The sequence below is a fragment of the Engystomops pustulosus genome, chromosome 2 (genome assembly GCF_040894005.1).
Source record: "Engystomops pustulosus chromosome 2, aEngPut4.maternal, whole genome shotgun sequence".
In the NCBI taxonomy this organism is placed as follows: domain Eukaryota; kingdom Metazoa; phylum Chordata; class Amphibia; order Anura; family Leptodactylidae; genus Engystomops; species Engystomops pustulosus.
In genome coordinates, this window is record NC_092412.1 from 116,711,996 (window position 1) to 116,724,073 (window position 12,078).

At 43.8% G+C, this 12,078-nt stretch overlaps 1 protein-coding gene across 1 annotated transcript in view; it reads left to right on the plus strand.

Moving 5' to 3' along the window:
* The first annotated feature begins 1,399 nt into the window (after positions 1–1,399).
* Positions 1,400–12,078, plus strand: part of KSR1 (kinase suppressor of ras 1) — a 118,357-nt gene continuing 107,678 nt past the window's right edge. Inside the window, exon 1 of the mRNA XM_072136116.1 lies at positions 1,400–2,193. Within this exon, the coding sequence (XP_071992217.1) occupies positions 1,993–2,193 (201 nt within the window). The 5' untranslated portion in view covers positions 1,400–1,992. The remainder of the gene's footprint in view (positions 2,194–12,078) is intronic.

Consider the following 12,078-nt stretch of genomic DNA (forward strand, 5'->3'; position numbering starts at 1 on the left):
GATGCCCAGGTTTGTGGGGACTCTCCCCATGGTTCATGTAACCATCAACGGAGTTACCCTACCGGCCTTAATTGATACCGGCTCTCAAGAAGCCACCCTCCGAAGGCGCTTCTACTGGGTCAACATGAAGCCCGACATCGAAGCCTGGTGTCGGGAATGCCCAGCCTGCGCCATCGCTCGAGGAGAGCGACACAATCAAAGGGCCCCTCTACATCCCATTGTGAGCCAACGGCCCTTAGAGATCCTGGCATTGGATCATGTGAAGTTGGAGCCCAGCAGATCCGGTCACAGTTATGCTCTCACGATCATTGACCACTATACCAAATTTGTGGTTGCAGTACCTGTCAGAGATCTGTCTGCAAGGATCACCGCAGCGGCCCTGTGGAAGAGCTTCATCCTCCCCTATGGCTGTCCGGACCAGATCCTTACGGACCAAGGAACAGCATTTGAGTCCCAAGTCTTCCAGGAGCTGTGCACTCTATATGGCTGCAAAAAGCTGAGGACCACAGCCTATCATCCCCAAGGCAACGGGCTTTGTGAAAAGATGAATCAGACTCTAATCAACATGCTGAGGACTCTGACCCCTGCAAAAAGGGCTGACTGGCCAAAACTGTTGCCCGAATTAGTGTACCTGTACAACAATACCACTCATTGCTCCACAGGATACACCCCGTATTATCTGATGTTCGGGAGACACGGCCATCTCCCTGCTGATATGACCTGGGACATGGAGTCCCCTGATTCTCAGTCTTTACTCCCCCAGACTGACTGGGTTCACGAACACCAGAGGCGCTTGGCGGATGCCAGAGAAGTTGTGGATCTGCGGTTGGAAGAGGCCCGAGATAAACAAAAAAGGGACTTCGATCGTAATGCCTGTGCTGAGCCTCTTGCCCCAGGAGATCGAGTGTGGCTGCGCAGCAACCATCCCACCAGTAAGCTAGATGGGCGTTGGGAGCGTGAGCCATACCTAGTTAGGGACAGTCTCTCCCCTGAAGTCTACGAGATTTCAAGAGAAGACCGTCCACTACTCCGGGTACATAGGAACCGGCTGAAGAGATGTCTTCGTCCTTTTGTCCACACCTCTCACCTCGACCCCCAACTTACAGACCTCCTTGTGTTCACCACAGTCCTATGTAAACATTCACCTCAGCCTCCAGCAGACAAGCAGTCCCCTATAACGTACATCACTTGTAGCAGATCTGCTCCCTGACCTTACTCAATCCCCATAACATCCAGTGCTGTCTTGCACATACACACCAGACATCACTCCGGTCTCTCCTCCACGTGTTGTCAGACAGACACTGCTTCTCTGCTTCCTGTAATGTGAAGCGACAGCAAAGAAAGCCCCGCCCCTTTCCTGAGAGGCCCCACCCTTTCCGTGGCATCACACCTACCAGGAGCAATTCTATTCTAAGCACGAGCCCCAGCACAGCGCAGCCGCCTGAGGTGACTCAGGTATTTGCAGCAGTGACTATCGGCAGCCTCCTAAAACGAAAGTAAGAGAAGAGCAGACAAGTGACAGCAGCATCATCATCCCTTGTACTAACGTGTGATCTCCTGCACAAGACTACAAGCCCCACAATCCCTTGCTTGTGACCCGAGCTCTGTCTGACATTAAAAAGCACAGAGAGGGGGAAGCGCTCGGTGAGTGCTGTGTAGCGCTGCCATCAGAAGATTCCTCCCACCTCCTATTATTATTATTTTGATGTAATCGGGACCCGCTCCCTCCCCGGTCCGTGCATTTTCTACCATCGCCAGGCTGGGGGAGTGACGAGGATCGGATGGACTTTCTCTAATCCCCACCCTGCATTGATGCCCGGTGTCCTAGCACCTTTATCCTTGCACAGCGTCACTTTGTCCGTCAGTGGATCTACATGGCCGGTGCTGCACACACGATCCGTACGATCTGATCGCACATTTCCTTGTGGCGACAAGATCGCTGTCATTGTGTAAGCCATCTGCACTGGCCGCGCGGTTACCGATGCCGAAAAGATGGAGAGTCGGAAGCTGCTAGACAAGAAGCCGGGAGGAGACGGGCTGGCCAGTGGGGAGAGCGGACTGGCCCTGTCCGCCCGGGAGCACTGCGAGCTCATCCAGAACATGATCGACATCTCCATGTCTAACCTGCGGGGGCTCCGCACACAGTGCGCCGCCTCTAACGACCTCACGCAGCAAGAGATCCGGACCCTGGAGGTGGGTGACACCAAGTGGGGCAACTTCATAGCTACGAGCCGCTGCAGACATAGGCTGCCGTAGTTGGCCAGCAATCGCAGGGTATTAGTCGCCCGGGGACTAGCTGAATGCATGTAACCCTGGAAGGCCTGTGTCAGGGGACAGTGCACCCGGTGGTTAATGAGTTAATACTGATTTCCCTATTACAGGAGCTTTGGTGTCATTCACAGTGTGGTTACAGGCACATCAGAAGCTGCGATACTCTGCAGCCACATATATTTCCTCCTAGGGGTTGTGTGATGACAGGCCAGCTTGTGCTACAAGGCCTGAGCTCCTGGTGACAGGTGTGACACAGCCCTCCATCACTTGTCATGACCATTTCTACATGGATGGTGTGGATGCTTTGTGCACTTCTGCTTTCTTATCACACATGTATACCGTCCATGTCCTCCTAGATACCGGCTGCCTACACATCATGTAAGGTGATTGTACTACCTACCATGGCTGCTAGTTTGGACCCTTCTAGAGAAATACCCATCAGGATTAATATGCTACAAATAATGTTCATTAAAGCATCATCTTTGGGTCATCATATTTTCTGTACAAGATAGGCCTGTTGGCGACTAGTTATATATGTAGTTAGTAGTAGTCTTAGATTATCTAGATATGTCTGCCAGTAGGGTAGTCTGTGACTGGTTGGATATGACTGACAGTAGGGTAGTCTGTGACTAGTTGGATATGACTGCCAGTAGGGTAGTGTGTGACTAGTTGGATATGACTGACAGTAGGGTAGTGTGTGACTAGTTGGATATGACTGTCGGTAGGATAGTCTGTGTCTAGTTGGATATGAATGTAGGCTATGACTGTAGGGTAGTCTGTGTCTAGTTGGATATGAATGTAGGCTATGACTGTAGGGTAGCCTGTGACTAGTTGGATATGACTGTCGGTAGGGTAGCCTGTGACTAGTTGGATATTACTGACGGTAGGGTAGTCTCTGACTAGTTGGATATGACTGGCAGTAGGGTAGTCTGTGACTAGTTGGATATGACTGCCAGTAGGGTAGTGTGTGACTAGTTGGATATGACTGTCGGTAGGATAGTCTGTGTCTTGTTGGATATGAATGTAGGCTATGACTGTAGGGTAGCCTGTGACTAGTTGGATATGACTGCCGGTACGGTAGCCTGTGACTAGTTGGATATGACTGTCGGTGCGGTAGCCAGTGACTAGTTGGATATGACTGTCGGTGCGGTAGCCAGTGACTAGTTGGATATGACTGTCGGTGCGGTAGCCAGTGACTGGTTGGATATGACTGTCGGTAGGGTAGCCTGTGACTAGTTGGATATGACTGTCGGTAGGGTAGCCTGTGACTAGTTGGATATGACTGTCGGTAGGGTAGCCTGTGACTAGTTGGATATGACTGCCGGTGCGGTAGCCTGTGACTAGTTGGATATGACTGCCGGTGCGGTAGCCTGTGACTAGTTGGATATGACTGCCGGTGCGGTAGCCTGTGACTAGTTGGATATGACTGCCGGTGCGGTAGCCTGTGACTAGTTGGATATGACTGCCGGTGCGGTAGCCTGTGACTAGTTGGATATGACTGCCGGTGCGGTAGCCTGTGACTAGTTGGATATGCCTGACTGGGTGTCAGAAGGCTCAATAAATTAATCACCGTTTTCGTTACCTCTTGGCTTGGACCATGAAATCAGAATACTGGGAAAAATTTACCAAAACAGTGTCAGGCAGTGCAAAGCTCACATATAAAAAATATTTCTACATTTCTGTTCTCTTTCTGTTCTCTTGATTTCATATATAAGGCCCCCTGCACATGAACATTGGGTGCTTTTGGATTGGTCCTGTGTACCAATGTTTGCAGTCCACCTTTATTTAACTGACAAAAAAACCCAGGCAATAATAGGGCCTGATCTATAATTTGTAATGGAGGAGGCCAGAGGCTTGTCTATGAATGCATACGAATGTATGTGTCCAAAAACAAGGTTTGTGTGCTTGAGGGCTGTGGTTGTTCATTAATGTATATTTTAAGCAGACCAGATTAGGCCCCTGTTACGTGGCTGGAAAGGTAGGTGACAAGTACAATGCAAACTCAGTTTGAAAAGGAGTTCCCAAAGTAAGTTATACTTCAGTTATACATTCATTATAACTATATAATTGCATATAAATAGTAAAATAATAATTGGCAGGGAAATATTGACACCTAGTACTAGGTATAGGAGGCCTAGTACTACCAAAATCACAAAGGCGAAAATACAAAGTTCCAGTGCAGTCCCCAGTTCCGATTGGCCCCATTCATTAACGGGAGAATGAACAAGGCCCTTACCCTCCAGCTATATCCCTGCGTTATGAGGCCATGAAGGGCTACTTATAAGATATGTTAGAATGTGGCCTTGGGCTTTGTACACATGACATGACCTTGTTAGGCTTCCGTTATCTGGCACCCATACAAATATATACATATAGTTTTACCTGAGCCTCTGATTTCTTCTTTACCATGTTAACACCACTTAACATATTCTCCCCTAAAAGCCACATAGGTTGTTCTTCCACGGATGGAACTCACATTTATTATTGTAAAGTGCATATCGTGTTGACTTTGTGGTTATTTGATGCCGCTACACAGCAGAATTGACATGCTGTTACAATGTAAGAAGTTGTCATCTGGCAGTGGTAACATTCTAATATGTTGTATCTTGCTAACAAGTTTTGCTTCTTGTGAAAACCTTCTAATACCCCCCATGGGCCAATCTTGGTTTGTGGGCAGTATGACGTTGCCCTGGGTCTTGGTGTTGCTTTACTCACAGTCTATGTGTAAGGCAGTTGGACAGGTTTCACATGTTTTTATGATATACTCACTAAAACTACAGGGATTGTAGTTATGAAAAGGAAATGGCTAATTAGAGGGACTGTTTAGTTTGTGGTTTGAGTGGAATGTGAAGCTAGCCCAGCCAAGCCACACATTTAACCTTATAAAAGCTTGTCTTCCTTCTAGCACGCAGTCTGCGTCATTGTCTATGGACAATATAATCTTTTGTTACGTTTAGTGGAATAGAAGCTTATGTTCCTAGATTGCACCTAGTTCTGTGCCCAGCAGCATGGCTTTCCTTTTTGGCACAGTCAGCATACATGTGATTTTTTTTTCTTGAGGGCTAAACCTATGAAACTAGTCATTAGGAAATCATTACGTGTACAATCTGTGTTTCCACTCCTTATTTTTACGTTTGATGTATTGCTGTTAAAAATTACTTTTAAATATATATTTTTTTAAATTTAATGTGTATCAAGATAATTATGACATAATGCTTAAACGATTAAAGGGTATTTCAATGTAGACAAATTTTTTTAATATACTCAGGATACCAAAATAACACATTCTCTAATTTACTGTTCTTAACAAAAATACTGCATTTCACAGATCTAACTCCAACCTTTCTCTATCAGAAGTGGTGTTTACAATTTTTGTTGCCTCAGGATCTGACCATAAATCTTCTGACTATGGTCTGATTCTTCTGATGAGTAGCTTCTCTTGTCTGCACACTGCAGTGCTCTCTACTTCCTGCCCTTCCCTCTGCATTACAAGACCAGTTCAGATACAGGCACTTCCTGCCGGCAAGCAGCAGTGTGCAGAGACTTGCTCTGCAAGCGACAGACAGATGAGGTCTTTATACCAGAGCTGACTGTGTGTTTTATTGATAACGTGAGAGAGCAGAGCTGACTGTGTGTGTGTGTTATAGGTTAGATAGCAACGCTGAAAGTGTCATTTTGTTTTATATCCATCTCATCATCTCTGATCTGTCTCCTCTCTCTTTTTTATGTGTCAGATACTAGTGAATGTTCAGATGCTAAATGTAGGTGTAGATAAACCTGGACCCTGATAATCTATCCACATTGTCTGCACACTGCATTTCATAGCACTAGAGGGATCATGAAGTATCTGCTTAGAGAGTCCCTGCCCACACTCTGCAATTTTATACTCACCATAATTGAGTTATAGGAGCTAAAACTGCAATAAAATTGAGTTAAATTGTAAAATATGGACATTAGAAATTTATCTGAGAACTTTCTTTCATGGGCAAACCACTTTAAAGAGGACCTGTCACCCCCACCGAATATGTCCCCCACTAATCCTGTCCACAGAGGGTGGGTGTCGACCGGCCCCCTCATGAATATGGCCGACTGCTAGGGGACAGAATACGAGGACCAGACCTCTTATTTTGTAAGAGGTCGGATCGATTAAAACAAACTTTGCAAACGTAAATTTTAATAAAAAATGTATAGATATAAAGGGGCTGGGGACAGGATTAGGGGGGGGTATATTTGGTGGGGGTATTATTGGGGGGTGATAGGTCCTCTCTAAAGAGAGTATACAACCTCCCAACTTATCCATAAGGAAAACCAGAATTTTGAAGTCCACCTTATAAGTTTTTCTATGCTCTTCCTGAGCTTCTCTGTGCTCCAAGTTAGGGTTGTAACCTGCTGGTGCCCCTGTCTTATACTCGATGTAGAGCTGCTGGTTGATACTGGGCAGGATAGAATTGGAGAAAACTGGTGTACCAGCAAGCACTGTCCTGTTTTTGGTGCACTGAGAAGCTTATTTGCATAAGGATAAACAAATGAAATTTTCTCTACAAGTCAGATAGCTGCGGAACTGTAGAGCAATCAATGGAAAGCTTATATATTGCCCTACACAATGTTATATATGTGGGTGAATTTGAAGGTGGCAGACTCCCTTTAAAAATGTATATGTCCATATGTAGTAATATTGTTGTATAAGTGTACACATAATGTCAAGGAAGAAACTGAGTCACAGTTCTGTTCTGCACTCTGACCTTTGTTAAATGCAGACATTTCTGATGACATCACTGCACATTACCTTTAAGCTGTTAAATGCTTATCTATGGTGTGGTCACACATACTTCTCTGGAGCTTTGATTTTCTTGTAGGATGTTTCAGTATATGGTTTCCAATCTCTACGTCTACCTCCTCCACCATGCATTATAATAATGTAATAGCATAATTTTGCTGAGAAATTAAATGCAATTTCCAACATACCTTTATTATTTTAAAATTTGTTCATTTTAAACTGTATACCCATTGAGGTATACTTGGTGCACCCGGGTAGTCCTTAGCACCCAGAGCACTGCTATTCCTGCCTAAACCACTTCCCTATTCACCCATTGCTGACTACATCTCACAAGACAAATCTCCTGCTTATATGATGAGAGGGTAGTGGTCCAGGCAGGAATAGCTGTGTTTTAGGTTCTCTAGGCACACCAACTGCCTCATTAACATATGCATTTAAATGGGAATCATGGTGATCATTTGTTACTACCAGAACACTTAAAGGACCACCAGGATGAAGGATTGTAAGAAAAAAAATACTTTAAAAATTATATAATGTGAATGAATGACTCCATGCTCCCTCAACACATATGGAGCCTGGAGCCCTGAGGCTCATTTGCATAATTTAATTTTTTTTTAAAAATAAAAACCAGGGCATAAAAAACTAATAAAGAGCAGATTCAGCCAACATATCAGTGTGCATGGGTTGCAATACTTGATACTGGTGGTAGATGTCCTTTAACTATTTAATAATAAAAAGTTCAAATAGGTCCAAATACCTTTAGATTTTTAGTTTTTGTGTTTCTCTATAGGAAGTGAAAAATGGAAAGTTTTGCCACGGGAGACCCATTGTATGTCATTCAGAAACAGACCTGATAGATCGGGTCCATCAGGTTATTTTGCACTAAAAAATCTGCTCTATTTCATCTATTTTTCATAGATTCTTTGTAGTCCAAGTTCCCACAGCATTTATTTGATCAGCTTTAGAAAAGATTGTGTCCAATAAAATGCAATACAGAACCAACTGCTGCATATGAAATTACGGCCAAAACCTAGATGTTTTTTACTATTGTCCAAACACCAGAATTTTAGCAGTCATTTTAAGACTAAGGAGATATTCAAACGATGGTATGCTTGCCCAATTTGAGCATGAGGACTCGTACTCCATCAATCAGTGAGAACAGAGAACACAACAGTCAAACCTATGCATCTCAGATTGTTATACGCTATCCCGTCGATAGGGGATAACTAATAAATTTGGTACAGAGACAAGGCATGCAACTTTTTTTTCCAGTTAGAAAAGAGATTACTTTGTCTCTACTCGCAATTGAAGTAAATCGGTTGTATAAACCAGTGATTTTCAACCAGTGTGCCGCAACACATGGTTGGGTGTGCTAACTATGATGCCCCGTGTGTTTTGTTTCCCGGCGATGCGCAGTCACGGCTTCTTACAATGTAGGAGACGTGTACAATAACACATGCACAAGCTTTGAACCTCGCGCGACAAAATGACGTCACCGAGGCCGGCGCATCATCCTGAGAGCGGAGAGACTCTCGCATTTGCCCACCGCCAAGGTAATGCCCACCAATAATGCTGACTATATGAGCTTTTGCCTGAGTATATGAACTGTTGATAGAATACTCAGCATATGAGCTGGTACTTTTAGTACTGCAGCAGTATACTGCATATAACAATGAGAAATGTAAAATGAGAAATACTATAGTCATGAGGCTGTAGTACTACAAGTACCAGCTCATATGCTTAGTATATGAGCTGGCACTCGTACTCTGGCCTCATGGCCATAGTACTTCTCATTGTACCCCTTTATTTTGCAGTATATGCGCCACATAATAATCAGCACCATATACTAAAAACAGGGAGAAACTGAGAACTGTTGAGAAGGAGCCTCGTGTGTGTCTTTCCACCATTCCTGCCAGGATATCCCTTTTGTGTTCATCGAAACAGGCCCAGGTTTCACACTGCGTAAAAGGAAATTTAGAATCTATATTATTAACTATATGTATAATATGACTGTTTTAGTGTCATTTTGTGCTAAAAAAGGTTGAAAATCACTGGTATAAACCCACCAGAGCCCTTCAGGTGCATTAGCATAATTATAAATGTTTATATTGGAAGGAAGGAGGCCATGGATAACAAATATAAGACCACCACAGTCACAGTGCCGGGATCCATGCGTGTCCCTGGTTTATCGTGCTTGATTTTGATGGTAGATTTTCTTCAATTTTTCTTGCACATATAGGGAAACCTGCCATCAAAGTCAAGCATGATAACCCAGGGACACTTACTCATAGATCCAGGCACTGCCACTGTGGTAATCTTCATGTATTTGTTATCCATGGCCTCCTTCCTTCTAACATCAACTTTTACAATTATGCTAATGAGACAGAAGGGCTTCTACAAGAGTTCCTCTGTGTTTTAGCTTACCAGACTATTTATATATTTCCTTCTGCAAGTTTGTACTATCTTTCCCTGTGTTGGCAGCCTTGTGGCGCTATTTTCTATGGAGTGGGGATGGGTGAGCAGCGCTCCAACACGCTGACATGTGCTCGTCTGGGCTTAGTTTGAGGACTCAAATCACCCCTCCCTGCCGTGTACTCTCTGCTGCTGAGATCACAGGACGTGCAGGAGGGAAGGCTGAGACTGAAACATGCTGCTGCACAGTGTAACAACAGTTTGTAAAGCCAGAGCACGGGTTGGTGGGGTATTATTAGCAGAATTTTAAAAATTTATTTTGGAAGGAATGAGGCTATGGATAACAAATATAAGATCGGTGTCTGGATCTATGAGCTGGTTTATCATGCTTGGTTTGGATGGAAGATTACCTGTTTTCTTTTCTTCTTTTTTTTTTTTTTTTTTGTAATACATCTAAGATAAAAAATGAGTTCTGACCGGAGCTCCCGATTCCCTTGCTTCCGTGTGTCCTTCTCTTCCAATATGTCAAAATAGAGCAGTTCACACTCCTCCAGCACAATTCCTGAATCCTCCGATAAGAATATACCGCTATTCAGACCAACACTCCTGCGTTTTTCTTGTGACCTCCTCCGTATGCAACATATGTTGCGGTAGATCGCTGGAAGAAATTCACCCGCAGATAGCGTAGTACAGTTTACACTCAGGATTTATTTAGATTAAAAACATACTCACAAAAGAGCGATAAAAATGCGCATATAAAACTCCAATATGGGACGCCAGCTACACGTTCTCGTCATCTAAGATAACCCTTTTTACTATGGTCCTGAGTCTGGCCTTTATGACTTGTTTTTTTCATCTTCTTTATTGCAGTATTCTATCCGTTAATAATCTATCTATTTGCACTTGGTACAAATGAATGTATCTTATAACATGTTATACAATGGCTAAGTTTAGCCGCTTTGAATGTTTGGTTTTAGAGTTTCTGTATTACGTGTTAGAGGCTATTTTCTATGATGCCTCAGAAAGTCCCCATTTGGTTTATTGAACCATGTCTTTTGATGCTTCTGATAACTTTTCTTAAGGTAAAGGATTTCCCCTTTGTGTGGTTTGCCAAGTATGCTGTAAACCTGGCAGATTGCAGATGTACACTGCTGAAGAATCTATTTTTTGAAGAGTGGGTTGCTTGATGCCATGGAGAATGTGCTCTTGCTACAAATGTTTGGAATATGATGATTCTGAGTGGGTAGCTCTGCAAAACCACTCCAAAGTACACTGTCTTGTATATTAGCTAAGGTGGTTTGCAATATTTCTCAATGATTCCTTTCTACCTATAGCAACTAGGTATTAAAGTGCAGTCAACTTTCCGATCTCTTGTGCGTATTAACATTTTATGCTCATTAGATATAATGGAGATGTGTAATTGTCTTATGGCACTTGTATATGATGCTAAGGGTCTCTTAAAAAATGTCAGTCATTGTAGGCTTAGCCTAGGCAGTAGTAAGTACAGCTTATAACATTAAAGATTATAAGTGGCGAATGTAATGTACTGTGACCCGTTATACTACAAGTCCATAGGTGCTCAGAGTGTGTGATGTAATGGTATGGCAATATTTTACCCTAGTTGAAGTACTTTTAGGGGAAAATAAATAACCTAGATTACAGCATCCGAGGATACCGTAAAATACTAAAAGCAAAGTGCAGTAGGGCCCGTACACTATCTCATGAATATGCTTCTAAGATTTGGTTCAGAGGCACTGTTATTTTTTTCTGCTGTTTCCAATGTTCCCTGCCCTCTGCCACTCTTTACTTCCTACTTACCGCGGCTATGTCCTGACGTGGGTTCATCATCTATGCAGCCATCTATGCCATTGCTTTACCAGGTGGTAGAGTGTTCTGGGGGATCATATGGCATTCGTTACTAAATGCTAGGGAACTGAGATAAGAATTGATATATCTATATTAGAGATGAGCGAACATGCTCGTCCGAGCTTGATGCTCGGTCGAGCATTAGGGTACTCGAAACTGCTCGTTACTCGGACGAATACTTCGCCCGCTCGAGAAAATGGCAGCTCCCGCCGTTTTGCTTTTTGGCGGCCAGAAACAGAGCCAATCACAAGCCAGGAGACTCTGCACTCCACCCAGCATGACGTGGTACCCTTACACGTCGATAGCAGTGGTTGGCTGGCCAGATCAGGTGACCCTGGGATAGACTAGCCGCTGGCCGCGCTGCTCGGATCATTCTGTCTCTGGATGCCGCTAGGGAGAGAGCTGCTGCTGCTCAGGGAAAGCGTTAGGGTGTTCTATTAGCTTACTGTTAGGCAGGAGTGATTCTCAAAGAACCCAACAGCCCTTCTTAGGGCTACAATAACGTTCTACTTTTTTTATTTTAATTTGCATCTTTTACCATTTTGTGAGGAATTAGCAGGGGGACTTGCTACCGTTGTGTTTAGCTCTTAGTGGCACACATATCCATAGCAAAGACCGAAGTGGGAAAATTCAGTAGGGGTTGGATTTCTATTAGGCAATAACTCAGTGTCATCTCATCTGGCATAGTACTGTGCTTCCTTTGATACTTGGCTAGAAAATAGCCATAGGAGAATACAAACAGCTTCTTGAAG